The 15,652-nt window shown below is 38.9% G+C and overlaps 1 protein-coding gene across 4 annotated transcripts in view; it reads left to right on the top strand.

Annotated features, from left to right (window-relative positions):
- The first annotated feature begins 213 nt into the window (after positions 1-213).
- Positions 214-15,652, top strand: part of GSAP (gamma-secretase activating protein) — an 87,060-nt gene continuing 71,621 nt past the window's right edge. For 3 of the 4 annotated variants that reach the window (XM_065883820.1, XM_065883819.1, XM_065883822.1), the window contains exons 1-5: positions 214-322; positions 10,450-10,526; positions 11,532-11,588; positions 13,528-13,597; positions 13,905-13,958. In XM_065883820.1, coding sequence (XP_065739892.1) covers positions 214-322; positions 10,450-10,526; positions 11,532-11,588; positions 13,528-13,597; positions 13,905-13,958 — 367 coding nt within the window. The remainder of the gene's footprint in view (positions 323-10,449; positions 10,527-11,531; positions 11,589-13,527; positions 13,598-13,904; positions 13,959-15,652) is intronic. The other variant, XM_065883821.1, reaches the window with a different exon arrangement.

The following is a 15,652-nucleotide window of genomic DNA, read 5'->3' as shown; positions in this document are numbered from 1 at the left end:
GGCCCAGCGTGCGCAGCCCGAGGCTCACGTGCGCGGCGCGGGCCGGGCCGGGAGGAGGCGGTGCTGGGGCTTCTCCCGGTCGGCCGCGGCGGAACCGAAAGCGGCGGGCGGGGGAGAGGAAGGAGGGGCGGGCGCGGGGCGCGGTGGCGCGCGGAGGGCCGGGAATGCCCGCGGCGCAGGGCCCCAGAGCTGCCTGGTGGCCGCGTCCGGGCAATGGCCCTCCGTCTGGTCTCCGACTTCGATCTCGGGAAGGACGTGCTCCCGTGGCTGCGGGCACAGCGCGCGGCGTTAGTGGCCGCTGGGGCCGGAGGCGGAGGCCCAGGTGCTGTAGGCGTGCGTCGGGGAGGGGCGGGGGGTGGATGTGGGGGGGTTAGGCAGGGGCAGCGGAGGCGGGGGAGTCGGAGTCCTTTATACCTAGGTGGTTCCCGGGCTGGGCCGGGGTGGTTGGTGGGCACCGCCAGACGCGCAGCCTGTGCCCCCTGCCAGCCTGTGAAGGTTGCTGCTGAAGGGGTGACCTTCCCCTCTTCGGAATCTGGGCTTTGCCACCCTCATCCGGGGCCACTGGCTGAAGGGCGGAGGGACAGCCCCCGGGGCAAGGTGGGCAAGGTCTCGGTGGCGGAGTTGCACTGCTTGTTTTTTTAAACATCTTTATTGGAGTATAATTGCCTTACAATGGTGTGTTAGTTTCTGCTGTATAACAAAGTGAATCAGCTCTACGTGTACATATATACCGATATCCCCTCGCACCCTCCCTATCCCACCCCTCTAGGTGGTCACTGCTTCTTCTAGTGAGTCCTCCAGCTTCTGGCTTAAGGGTTGCGCACAGTAAGTCACCTTCAGTAGAAAGGCTGGGACACTAGTGGTACCCTTGGCATCATTTCATCAGAGCAGGGCGTGGAGGAGCAGCTGCCCAGACTCTGCAACTCTTCCGGCACAAGGCTGCAGGGGGTGGGGGAGGGTCGTTCTCTATGCTTTATTCATATCTCACCTGCCTAAAAAGATTCATCACCTGGGTAGGGGTTCCACCAAGACTGGAGGCTCCTGGAAGTTCTCGCGTTATGAGAAAGAAAAGATGAATCATGGCCGCCAGGAAAACCACCGTATAAATACTTAACAGCTGCACGGTTTGTCCCCACGTTTGTGAGACGTGTTTCTGGGTGAACAGTATCCGTGATTTAGGGGACGTGCCACTTCGGATGTGAAGTGCGAGAGGGTAGGGGGTCTGCTTTCAGGCTGTGAGCAATGAACTGAGAGCCCACTGTTTTCCAAAGCATCAAGCCCGTCACCACCAACCCAGAGACCACCTGTGCCGACCAGCAAGAGGCGTGAGACCAAGTGATCCTCGGGTGTCCTGCCCAACTTCCTCAGGGTGAATTGGAATACATTCTGGGCAGTTGAGCTTTTGATTTTCATCTGTCTCAAAAATCCTTTGTTTTGATTTTGATAAGGGAGTGGAAAGTGACTTTCGAGCCTTCCCAGCATTGATCAATCAAAACTTTAAAGAAGGGGAACTCTGTGATTTCCCAGGTGGTTTTTCAAGAAGAAACGTTTGCTGCAAATAATGTTGCATCTTCAGGGCTTAGGTTCAGGTTCAAAGAAACAATACCCTGGATCCCAGTTGTGCAAAGGAGCTAGCCACTTCAGTGTGTTTACCTCTTTTTTTCCCCCTCTGGTTTTCCTTAAACACTTAGACTTGCTGGAGGGCATTTTTTGGAGAGGTCCATCAAATTACCCATATCTACAACTCCTTTCCCCTTATCGCTGGAGAAAATTTTCTGTCCTATGGCTTTAGCAGAGTATCTGTAGGGTTCCTTGTCTTGGCATGTTAGTTGTTGGTTCCAAACAGGGAGTCATGTTTGTGTAGCTCAAGGCTCCAGTTTGACTAGTGAGTTTGACAAACGACTAGTGTCATTATTAGTAAAGCTTCACTTTGGGGGATTTTTTAAAAGTCTCCTGAATGTCTAAAGAGCTTTTGAAGATTTAAGGTTTCTACCACAAAGTGGTCCTTCCTCTGGACCTCCACCTTATATAGCTAAGTGGCAAGTGTCTGAAAATGAGAAGTTAGATGAAGTGTGAAATGCCACAGTCTTATGTTTCAGTAATGTGTGTTGTGATTGAAAAGCTGTGTGTGAGCCAGTTAGATTTTGGCTTCCTTGTGTCTTTCACACATCTGTGAAGGCATATAAACTTGTGTGTTGAAATTTCACGAAACAGCAGATACCCCTGGGTCCTCAGAAACTAAACTTACTAGAAATACCAGATTTTTTCTGATATTGGTAGTATTTTGCTGCTGCAGAGCACCTTGGCAAGATATTAGCCCTATTATACTAAAAGAATTGTTATTTCTGAAAATCACCAGTGGGTGGTAGCTCAAAAAACCCACAAGTTAATTATTCTGCTGCTGTAATTTGTAGCACTGGCAGGGGAATGTGGGATTCTATTTTATTTCTAGCACAGCTATTACTCCACACATTTGTGCAAATTATTTTCCTTTCAAAGTCTCAGCTTTTCAAATGTAAATTATGAATAATTATACCATTGTAAAGTCTCCTCTCTGCACACTTACTCTCTAAAGTTGAAGCCTTAATATTTTTACATCAACAAATACAATTGAAGATTTCTTAGGGGTGTTAAGTAGTACTCCTGATGTATGACATATTTCTGGCAAAATAGCCACAGAGCTGGGCTAAGTCAGCCAGGACAGAAATTCAGTGCATATATGATAGCATTTTAGTCAAAAAGGGGTTAAGAAGTAAGGAGACCAGATTTGGTTACTGCATGTGTTTCTTGTTCTAGGTTGAACTTTGGGAAAATTATTTCTCCTGAAATAAAGGAAGAAAATATTTGTTCTTTAAAAATTAAAACAGTTATACAAAAGAATATTTTTAACACATCTAAGCTATAAATAATAAAATAAAAGCAAAACTGTGTACCCACCTTAAAAATAGAATAATATCAAGACTTTTGTAGGCTCTTTGTCTCCCTATTTGATCCTGTTGCTCTCCATATCCCTCATCTGTAAGTTGTTACCTACAACCACTTAAACGTTTATATTTTAACATTTCTTTGATCCTATTTGTAGTTTTAACCCATATGTATATCTCCCTAAGCAAAATATCATTTCATTTTGCTTGTTTGTGAACTTTAAGTAAATGAAAGAACACTATATGTATTCTTTTCATTATTTTCTTCTCAGTAGTGTAAGATTTATCCATGTTGACTGCTGTAGGTCGTTAATTTTCACTGCTGTATAGTATTCCATTTGTGTGACTATACAACACTATGGTGGACATAGAGATGCAGTGCTTAGATCTTCCTATCAAGAAAGGGCTTGTCCCAGGCACTGTAAGTGTGGGCGGCAGATAGCCCTCAGCTGTCAGCACCTTCAGGGATGGCCTCGGCAGAGGGTTGCGTCACCCAACTTTATGCCCCTTTAGTTTAGGTATGGCCTCCTTTAATGAGAGGGTGAGGTGGGGTATAAAGGCCTGGGCATTTTGACTCACATGGGACAACTCTGACAATTCATTTCAGTTCTAGAGCTTCCCCAGTGGAGGACCCCAAGGTCACCTGAGGCCACTGGGCCTTCATTGTAACTTGACTTCTTCCCCAGCCTGGTCCTGCTTCCTTCTCCTTCCTGCTACAGGTGTTAACCCCACTTTAGTAAGCACTCCCTAGTAAATACCCTGCATACGAAACTGTCTCGGGATGTTTCCTAGGAAACCCAACTAACTTATCTTTATCCCAACAGTGACATTTGGGAGGTTTCTGGGGTTTGCTGTTACAGTCTATGCTTTTACTAACCTGGTGCTTACTTTACATGTTTCTCTAGGATGGATGTCTGACAGTAGAGTTGCTGAGTCACAGGCTATGCATGTCTTCACTTTTCCTGGGTAGTGCCAAATTGTTTTCTAAAGTACTTGTACTTATTAACTACCCCATTTGTGGTATAGAAATGTTTTTGGTACTCTGTATCTTCACAAGCTCTTGATTTTTCCAGATTTTAAATTTCTTGTCAAACTGGTGGGTCTAAACATTACTTCATTGTGGTTTGAGGTTGAACATCTCTATATATTTACTGGCTATTTGAGTTTCCCCTTCTATGGGATGTTGGTTCATCCTTTTGTCTATTGTGGCTTTTTTTAATATTGATTTTAAGGCATTCTTCATTGTGGATTCTAGTCCTTTGTTCATCATATATGTTGCAGATATCTTCCCTGAATCTCTTGGTTTTTTCAGTTTGTGATTACCTTTGATAAACAAGAGTTCTTGATTATAATGTACTCTAATTTATGAGTCTTTTCCTTTATGGTTTGTGGTTTTTGGATATTTTAAAGAAATTTGGAAGCCATGAAGACATTTTTATATTAACTTCTAAAAGCTTTAAAGCTTTTTTCTTTGAATTTTGTTATCTTTTTAATCCATCTGGAATTTATTTTTGTAATATGATGTAGGAATCAAATAGGGGGACACCAGAACCTTCAAAAGTAGCCCTGATATTTGCTATTTTTAAGCTGGGTGGTGGTTACATGATTTTGTTTTGTTATTTATAGCTTACAGGTGTTAATATATTCTTTTGTAAATTGCATTGTTTTTCTGTGTTAATAGCTAGTAGTTCTAGTGTCACTAACCAAATAGCCCTACCTTTTCTCACTGACAGCAAAACTACTTCCTTCACACATCAAGTTTCCATATGTGTGTGAGTCTCCTTTTCTGGGCTTTTAATTTTGTTCCATTGGCCAATGTTAGACGAAGACATCTTAGTAACTATCTTTCTGTTAAGTCTTGATACTGGTAGAGTAAGTCTTCTCACATCAGTCATCTTCAGGATCATCTTGGCTATTCTATGCTCCTTGTTCTTACATATATATTTTGGAATCAGGCAGTTAGATTTCATCAAAGTCTGTTGGATTTTTGATTTGAGTTGCATTGAATCTGTGGATCAGCTTGGGGAGAATTGCCATCTTTACAATATTAAATCTTCCCAACTATGAATAAAGTATAGCTTGTTGTTTATTTAGAGCTCCTTTATGATTCTTAAGAAGTCTTAGAATTTTCTCCATGAAGGTTTTTGCCAGATTTATTCCTGGGTTGTTATTATTTTTCGTTGCTCTCATAAATAGCCCATTTAAAAACATTATAGGTTCTAACTATTACTGGTCTGTAGCAATATAATAGATTTTATATATTAATTTTTCTGTCTAATGCTTAATCCCCTCTTGGAATGTATCATATCTTCAGGAAATTAAGAAAAAGTCTCCGGTATGTAAATTTTCTAAGGTTTAAATGTCACGTATATTTAAGACCAGAAATAATGTAGGTTTTCTTGCCTATATCTCCTTGCCTGCTTCAATTAGTATTAGATTGATGAATTTATTAGAATTTGTTAATGTTCCAGATTGATTAATCTTTCAAATACTGTAGTTATTCATTTTTTCCAGGGAAATGATATATTTTACCAGTTATCTGACTCAAGAGTAATGCTTTTATTGTTGCCTCCTAGATACCCCCAGACAGATTTGGGGGCCAGAGGATTGGCTCAGTCACATTGTTTTTGTTTATTGTTTTACTCTTCTCTCGCCACTGTCCTTCCTTTTCACTTTTCCTCCCCCCACCTTCCTAGTCTCCTTTTCTAATTCTTTTCTCTCTTTATTGCTTAAGTAATCACCCCATCCTTGATTTTTCTCATTTTATTCAGAATATGAAATATAAATCATGTAATAATGTTTACTTCATACGTTTAGAAATTATAATATCTGGTCCTGTTGAGCAGGAGGTTTTATGTGACTTATTTACAGAATAGAAATGTCATAGGATAATTATATCTTAGCACTCCTTGATCTCTGTTTTAGGAACTAGTTCAAATTTTTGTATAGGGCTGTGAGACTCCCTCCACCCCCATAGTCATTGGAAAGAAAAGAAATACTTTTATTTGATTTTTGTCTCATAGCAGTTGGAAACCAAATTTACATATTTGACAGACATCTTCTTTTCAAGTGAAATCACTCGTGTTTGGCAAAGAATACATTGAAGTGGACGAGACTTATCTGGCAAACCAGATTTTTTTTTTTTTTTTACAAATTTACCCTAAAGTTTATTTGAAAAGATAAAAGGATGAGAATAGCCATGAAAGGAGAGTGATCACAGAGGACTTGACCACCAAATATTAAAAAGCATTATAAAGCTGTAATCAAAGCAATGTGGCATTGACTTAATAATATGTAGACGGGTCAATGGAACAGGAATAAATAGTTCAGAAATATACATAGGGGTTTACTACATTATAAGTGTGGCATTTCAGAAAAAAAATTCAATAAATGGCATTTGAACAACTGGGTAACCATTTGTAAACAAAGTATAATGACAAATGTTATCTCATACTGTATACGTATGAGTATAAATACATAAATAAATTTTAGTTGGATCAAATATATAATTAAAAAAATAAAAACACAAAAATTGCAGAAAAAAATATACCAAGCATTTATATAATCTCAGGGTAGGAAAGACAATTCTGTGTATGACATCAAAGATAGAAACTATAAATGAAAATATTTATAGGTTTTTTTTTGAATTTTATTTTATTTTTTTAATACAGCAGGTTCTTATTACCTGTTTTATACATATTAGTGTATATATGTCAATCCCCATCTCCCAGTTCATCCCACCACCAGCTCCCCACCCCCACTGCTGCTTTCCCCGCTTGGTGTCCATACGTTTGTTCTCTACATCTGTGTCTCTATTTCTGCCTTGTGAACTGGTTCATCTGTACCATTTTTCTAGATTCCACATATATGCGTTAATATATATTTGTTTTTTTTCTTTCTGACTTACTTCACTCTCTGTGACAGCCTCTAGGTCCATCCATATCTCTATGAATGACCCAATTCTGTTCCTTTTTATGGCTGAGTAATAGTCCATTGTATATATGTACCACATCTTCTTTTTTTAAAATAAATTTATTTATTTTATTTATTTTATGGCTCTGTTGGGTCTTCGTTGCTGTGCGCGGGCTTCTCATTGTTGTGGATTCTCTTGTTGTGGAGCACGGACTTTAGGCACGCAGGCTTCAGTAGTTGTGGCACTTGGGCTCCGTAGTTGTGGCTTGTGGGCTCTAGAGCGCAGGCTCAGTAGTTGTGGCACACAGGCTTAGTTGCTCCGCGGCATGTGGGATCTTCCCGGACCAGGGCTCGAACCCGTGTCCCCTGCATTGGCAGGCAGACTCCCAACCACTGTGCCACCAGGGAAGACCTGTACCACATCTTCTTTATCCATTCATCTGTCGATGGGCATTTAAGTTGCTTCCATGACCTGGCTCTTGTAAATAGGGCTTCAGTGGACACTGGGGTGGCAAACCAGCTTTAATTTTACATGAGCTGTGACTCACCAACACCTTTAATATCTAGGTACTCTCCGTTTTTTTAGTAGGTTTACTTATGCAAGTGTTTATCAGAATGCTACATTTTTCCTTCATGAACTCTGATTTCACTGAACTGTAAAATTAAACCACATTTCCTCATTTGAAATTGCTAAACTTCCTCTTCTGGACTTTCCAGAGAAGAGTCAGAATGAATAAGCAAAGAGGTTATTGAATAAGTCTTTTAAAAGGGTGTGTCTAAAACATGAGCAACTAATCCGGGGAGGAAGGGCCGATGGGTTTATAGTGTGTGGTGAGACCCTGGTCTCTGGCTTAACAACATTGCTAAATTTATCGAATGCAAATATCCTTCAGATGAGAACCATGTACTTAACCGCACGATTATTTAAGACTGCAATTCTTACTCCCTAACAGACCCATGAAGGCATTATTTTTATTATTTCTTTCTACTCTGGTTACATTATAAGCAGGTCCTAGTTATGCTATCTAATGAATATTGTTTAATGTATATTATAAATATGTAGTTCACTGGTTCTCAGCCCTGGTTGCACATTAGAATAATAAGGGAAACTTAAAAATACAGACACCAGGGAGTAGGGCCCTCACCAGCTCAAAAAAATTAGGATATTTGGGACAGGGCTTGGGCATCCGTGTTCTTTTAAAATCTGATTCTAACACAACACAAGCATTGAGAACCATTGATTTAATGGAATAAGCATATATCATGTGTTGTAATCTGTAATAAGCATATATCATCTGTTGTAATATTTTCTCCTAATATTTTAGTGATTTGGAAATAGATGTGCTTTTGCAAGGAAATTGGATTTTCTTAGCAAGATTCTTGTAAAGAAGTTTCTTATCTTAGTTGAAACCTTTTAAGTGTACTTTTGAGAAGGTCTCTTCCAGCATCCTTATAATCTTGAAAGAAAAAAAAAATGCTTCTCAAAATATTGACACATTGCATTCCAGGAGCTTTGAGTCATGTGCAGGATGAAAAGAAACTCACTGAAATCCTCTTTAGATGTCTGCAAAATCTACCTTAAAGGATTTTTGGGTAATTATCCGTTTTCCCATTGTGAGTATGATACAGGAAACTTAGTTCATTCTGTTTACCTTTTCCTAGGCTTGAAATTAGTCTGTGCCACTTTTTCAATATACGGTATTGGCCAAATATCTTAACTTCATTGAAACTCAGTTGTTTTACCCATACAATGGGCCTGTAGTACCTTACACAGTATGATTGAGATAGCAACGAGAACTCTGTAAATTATGAAGTGCTGTTCAGCAGTAAGCTAATTGAATCATACTATTATCCTAAGAGACCAAGTGATTATTCTTATTTTTTTTAATATTGAGAATAATGTGTCTGATACCTCAATATACATTGAAAAGTGTATATACCCATATATAAGCAACACTTGCCCCCTTCTTTGCCCTGCCCCCTGAAGAGCCAGGCAGCTTCTTCTTGTGAGGAGTTGGCAAGAGAGGTCTCAGGATGATTCCTAAGTTCTCAGTGAACCATCTCTAAATGTTTTCCACTCCCAGCTCCAGTGCAGGGGTTGAGCTCACCAATTATCCTGATTTTGTGTCTTGATTTTTCCTTTTTAATCAGGAATACAAACTGAAATTTGCTCTGATTTATAGGATATTTTGCATATGTTTTGTCTGAATATTGGAATTTTTCATAATCAACATAATATTTTAACACCTAATGGCACTATTCTTGCGTGGGGAAAATGAGTCAAGTTTAAGCAATTTAATTTTGAGGAAATTGGGGATATATACTTTTCTTCCCAATTAATGATGATAATTATCAATGCTGTTTCTAACCAGTGTTTAAATCCTTTAACTGCAGAAATCGGAGGAATATCCAAAAATTTTAGAAGAAAAATGATGGTCAGTTAACTTACAAGTTAAATGTTTTGTGTAAAAAATCTTTATATCCTTTGTCAAATATGGCCTTCATACAGAAAAGTACACAAATCACAAGTGCAACTCAGTTAATTTTCACAAAGTGAGGCACACCCATGGAACTGGCACTCAGAGCCGGAAGGAGAAAATTAATAGAACCCCAAAGGTCCCCTTCGTACTCCTTTCCAGCAATCACTCATCTAGCGCAATAGATTCTTTTTGCCAGATTTTGAAACTTGTGTGTAAATTAAATCATACAGTTTGTACCTTTTTGTTAGGGGTGAGTATGTGGGCTTCTTGTACTCATTTATGCTGTATGTTATAGCAAGTTAATTCATTTTTATTGTTGTATAATATTCCATTGTTTGAATATACCACAATTTATTCATTCTTTGCTTGATGGATATTTTGGGTTTCCAGTTTTGACTATTATGAACCATAGTGCTATATTTATTTATTTATTTATTTTGGGCTGCTTTGGGTCTTTGTTGCCATGTGCAGGCTTCCTCTAGTTGCAGCAAGCGGGGGCTACTCTTCTTTGCGGTGTGTGGGCTTCTCACTGCGGTGGCTTCTCTTGTTGTGGAGCACATGCTTTAGGCATGCGGGCTTCAGTAGTTGTGGCACGCAAGCTCAGTAGTTTTGGCTCACGAGCTCTAGAACGCAGGCTCAGTAGTTGTGGCGCGTGGGCTTAGTTGCTCCACAGCATGTGGGATCTTCCCGGACCATGGCTTGAACCCGTGTCCCCTACATTGGCAGGCGGATTCTTAACCACTGCGCCACCAGGGAAGTCTCTGAATCATAGTGCTGTAGGTGTCATATGTGTTATTTGCCACAATATGTGTATACTTCTTATGAGATATATGTACAAGGGCAAGTTTTGAGCCATATATATTCAGCTTCAGTAGATTCTGCAGGTTTTTTCCAATGTGTACACTTCCATTAGCAAGGCTCCCTTGAGGTACTTCCTAATCACTGCTCCTTTCCTCTTCCCTAAAGGTCATTACTAGTCTGATCTCTAATAAAATAGATTAGCTTTGCTTGTTTTTAAACTCTATGTAATGGTATGATCAGTATTCTTTTGTATTTGGCTTTTCACTAATATTGTATTTGTTAGATATGTTTGTAAACATCTGCTAAGTATTAACTTGCTATTATTGTTTCAGGTGTTTTAGAAAACAATTATGAGAGCTTACGTGTACTAAATGTTGAAAGAAATGGAAATATTATTTATACCTATAAGGTATGCCTATATTCTTTTTTTTAATTGTGGTAAAATATACATAACATAAAATTTACCATTTTAACCATTTCTTTTTTTACAGAGTTTTATGCTGTATCTTATTGAGGGGTAGTGAATAAGACCTGTTGGCATTTAATCTTTAACATATGACATTTTTTATTTTGTGAGATTGAATAGGGTAATTGAAATTCAGTCTTATGAAATATTTTCTCTTTTTTAAATAAAAAACTATACAGTGTCTGACACAGTGCTCAAATGTTTTGAATAGATGAACAGTTTCATTTTCTACAGGAAAAATGCCAAGTAAGAGATGTTTAAACCTAATTAATGTTAAATTTTTATCTTTGAGAAAATATTAAATATTATTACTATACATCATCTTTTCAAACTTATATATGCTCAGACTTTTGAGGTATTAATATTTGACAGTGTGTTTTCAATATTAATTGTTCTAAGGAAAGAAAATTTAACTTTACAGATAACTTTACCGTAGTAGTGAAAAGTGGAAGAATGATAACAGTGGTCAGTTTGCTTTGCACAGTTGTATTACTGTACTTTTTTTTTTTTTGCTTAAAAAAAGTTATTTTAAGTGTATCTGTGAGGAGGCTGCATTAAAGGAGTTGTACGATTGAAAAAGTTTTACTTATAAGAATATCAGGGACTTGTTCTGGTCACTTTCAGTGACCATCATATATATTCTCTTACAGAAATAAATGAAAGTACAAATGAAATAAATGGAAGTACAAAAAGATTCGCTCCTTCACCATGCTCAGTCCTAGGAGACAGGGTCCCCCAGACTCACTGAGCTGTACGTTCTTATTGCCTTTCACTCTTTGATCCATATGACCAGCAGAAACAGGTTCAGTCCCTCTCTGACATGCACAGCAGGCTACCTTTAGAGTGCCTGTTGCTAATACTGGTTGAATTATTGCAGGTTTCTTTTAAAACTAGTAACTTCCTAAACAATGACATTTAATAAACATCTCGTTAATTTTTTCTTTTCAGGATGATAAGGGAAATATCTTCTTTGGATTGTATGATTACCAGACCAAACAAAATGAGGTAAAAATCACCGTAGATTATAGTTATTATTGGTTACTTTCCTGCTATTCAAGTTTTCCGTCTTTCTAGATACAACTTATTTCATTTTATTTTCTAAAAATTTAGTTTATATTTCTTTGCTTCCTTCTCTTCTCCCTTTACCATTATCTTAAAAATAAAAAATGTGTAAGGAGTCCTGGAACAAAATGTCACCTGGTCTCTTAGTCCTTTGAGATTTAAGCCAAGTTGGCGCAAACTAACTGTCCAATGTTCTGTAGGAATGTAGGAAGTCCAATGCCCTCCCCCGGATTTGTGTGCTCCCAGAAGCTTAGGATCTCATAATGACCTCTGGCTCTGACTTCTGCTTCTGCGTAACCTTCACTGTTCTTGCTTCTCATTACTTCTCAAAGATCCAGGTTTAGAACCAGCCTCCTTTTCTTAATCTTTCCTCAAACCACTCACGTAAGACATTGGTTAACGTGACAGGCTTGTCTAATTCTTGGGACAAATGGGAGGGAGTCACTTTGTGCCTACATAAAAACAATTTACCAGTATTGAGGGACTCAGAAGTGTATAAACGTACACTGGCACAGAAGACGCTCCAAGACACATTATTACATGAAAAAAGCAAGTTGCCAGAATAATAATTGCATTTATGTTTAAAAAACTTGCAAGACAAATATATACGTGCATAAATATATATTAAAAACTCATTTTGAATGATCTGGAAGGCTACGGAGCAAATTACAAACATGTTTCCTTTTTAGAGGAAATTGGAATTGGGTGAATGTAATGGAGAATGTAGACTTTTTATTTGGTAGTGTTTGCATGTTTTAAATGCTGAGACTCTCCTTGTGCGTTATTTATTAATTAAAAGGATAAAACACTGAAAACTTAAGTGTATACGTTCATGACTCTTCTTACTTATAAATAAGAATCCCTCAGTTAGAGCAAGAGTCAAAGGAACCCAAAATTTCTCACATGAATTCAGAGCCTTCTTATTAACTCAAAGTTCCCTTTTCCTGACTTTTCAACATTTTCTATCAACTTCTGGCCACTGGATTCTAGTATGTTCTCAGTGGTTCTTTAGTCTGCAGGTACTAATTACCTTCGTAATAGTTCTGCAGTCACTGTTTCTCTTAGCCTGCTCTCTCCTGAAGTCTAAGGCTCTATCTTTCCTTATCCTCTAAGTGTATTTTAAGAGACTTTATTTAATATAACTGTGATTGGTTCCAGTTCCTCAATCTGCACCTCACATCCTCCTTCTGCATGACCATTTTAGTTTTCTTTACTATTCCAGGAAATGGAATCTTGCAACAATCGAACAGTAAGAAAATAAAAATAAAGATTAAATAAAAAAGAAGACTGCTTTGCCAGTATTCTAAATATGGGAGTCCTTTAGGGGATGCACTTGTGACAGTCTGTTAGACATAGTTAATGATGTCATAGTCATGTAAATTGATTAGTTACTTGCCTCAATAATCATAATAGCTAACACTTGAGTACTTATTATGTGTGGCAGACATTGTAGTAAGTACTTTCACATGGATTATCTAACTCACCACTTCTAAGGATCTCCTGAGATAGGTTGTATTATGATTTCAGTTTTACTGATGGGAGGATAGAGAGGTTGAATAACTCATCTAAAGTCACACAGCTAGCAAGTGGCAGAGTTAGGATTTGAACCTTGTTCTAGCTTGGCTCCAAGTTCTGTGCTCTTAACCACTATACTATATTGTCTCATGGTTAAGTTTCAGTGCCAAAGATGGCCTACAATAGCAAACTTTTTTCTTAAAAAATAATCTGAAACTTCTCAGTATGGATAAACTGGTTCACTGGTGGTTCTTTAATAAAATGCTTTGCCACAATGATACTTGCTGGAGAGCTGAATGGGAATTGCATTCATGAAATTGTTGTTTAACATGAAACTCCAAATTAAAAAATACTTCTGTTTTAATAGCATCTCTATACATTTGAGAAAGACTTGCAAGTTGTCAGTTGCTCAGTCAACAGGGAGAGAACTTTGTTGGGTAAGTTGAACTCTTTCATTGCTACAATTCAAGAACTAAACTACATTTTTTTAGTTTCAAAGTATTGAATTTTTGCAATATTTGATCATTCTATAACAATGGTTTTCTGGGAGAAGATGCACTTGGGAGATTAGGTTTGAAATAAAGAATCTGTAGAGTCTATCTACAAAAAAGAATACTTTGTATTTCACCTTAATTATCCACTGACAGCTTTGAGCCCTCACTTATTTTGGGTATAAAATGGTAAACTGTCAAAGCCGCTGTATGGATCATTTGCTAATGGATTATTTTTTTCTTTTTCCATTAGCTGCAAGTTTAGTTCAAGCTGCTAAAGAGGGAAGAAGGAATGAGCTTCAACCAGGTAATGAAATTACAGTTTTTAGTACTTATTGAGAGATGAAGATTTATTGAACTACTGTCAAATTGCAAGCATTTTTACAAATAGCTTTATCTCAGAATAAAAAGGCAAAGGTCATGTCAAGCATGAAAGAGAGGTTTCTTTACATTTTTTCCAAGTAAACAAGAAAGTACAGAAAATAATATAACAGTGAATAACAAATATTAAAAAGGCAATTAGCATCTATAGACTGAGCATGGAGAACACACTAGAAACCCTACAGGCAGAAGCTGGTACAAAAGGTTGGGAAGACGTTAGTATTGCTTGGAGAATGCCATTTTATCCTGATATCTGGTGAACTTCTAACCAGCACATATTGCATTATGAATAGACCACGAATTCTAAATAAAAATCAGTTCTACTCATTTGCTGAGGCCCACTTCATAGTTGATTACTTATATGATTCCCACCCTCACTTCCTTTTAACATTTTTTATCATCCATCTGTTCAGAACTCAACAAATATGGAGTGCCTGCAGTGGGTCAGGCTCAATGCACAGCGCTGGGGATACAATGGATGCAAGAGAGGAGTGGCGATTGCCCACACAGCGAGCTATAGGGTCTAGTGGTAGGTGGGGTGCCCCATGAGGTATGTGTCCCATCTCCAAAGTTGGACAATAAGCCTAGTGGGACCAGCTTTTCAATTTATCAAGAGAAGTATGGACTATTATGTAAAATTTTAATTTTTAAATGTTGGCCCAGATATATTTTTTAAAAATAAATAAACTTATTTATTTATTTATTTTTGCCTGCGTTAGGTCTTTGTCGCTATGCATGGGCTTTCTGTAGTTGCGGCGAGCGGGGGCTACTCTTTGTTGCGGTGCATGGGCTTCTCACTGAGGTGGCTTCTCTTGTTGCGGAGCACGGGCTCTAGCCTTGTGGGCACCAGAGCGCAGGCTCAGTAGTTGTGGCACACGGGCTTAGTTGCTCCGTGGCATGTGGGATCTTCCCGGACCAGGGCTCGAACGCGTGTCCCTTGCGTTGGCAGGTGGATTGTTAACCACTGTGCCACCAGGGAAGTACCAGCCCAGATATTAAAAAAAAAATTCTCTCAGGCAATGATAACCACCTGTGGCTGGATCCAGCCTGTGGACTACCATTTTTCAGCCTCTGGTCAGGTAGATCGCATGTCAGTCTCTTTCTTTTCCTATCCTGCAGTGCTTTCCATCTCTTCTGTTTGTCTGGCACTTAAGCTCCTTCTTTTGTTAGCAGAGTTCCCACTCGGATGTATTTTCCTGCAGTTATGTGTGATGGAAAACCCTTTATAAATACTTTCCAGTGAGGCTTATGAGGCAGTCCTGGGCTCCCACAGAGCCAGCTTAGAGTGTCAAGGGAAACAGAGCTGAGTCTGGATTGGACCTTCTCAGGGACCTCAGCAGAACAGTTTATGAGAGACGTTGGCGGGCAGAAGGCTTTCCCTGAAATCTCATCATTGTTTTACTCATCCTAACCTTCCCTCCTGCCATGTTATACTGAGAACCTCCGCAGTCCTCTTCCCTCTTCTGTGTCATGTCCTCCTCTGTTTTTTTTTTTTTTTTTTTGGGCTGTGTTGGGTCTTCGTTGTTGCATGCGGGCTTTCTCTAGTTGTGGTGAGCAGGGGCTACTATTCGTTGTAGGGCGCGGACTTCTCATTGCAGTGGCTTGTCTTTTTTTTTTTTT

Source organism: Phocoena phocoena, chromosome 9 (assembly GCF_963924675.1).
Source record: "Phocoena phocoena chromosome 9, mPhoPho1.1, whole genome shotgun sequence".
Lineage (NCBI taxonomy): Eukaryota > Metazoa > Chordata > Mammalia > Artiodactyla > Phocoenidae > Phocoena > Phocoena phocoena.
The sequence above is the reverse complement of the archived record's forward strand: the minus strand, read 5'-3'. Positions and strand labels throughout refer to the sequence as shown.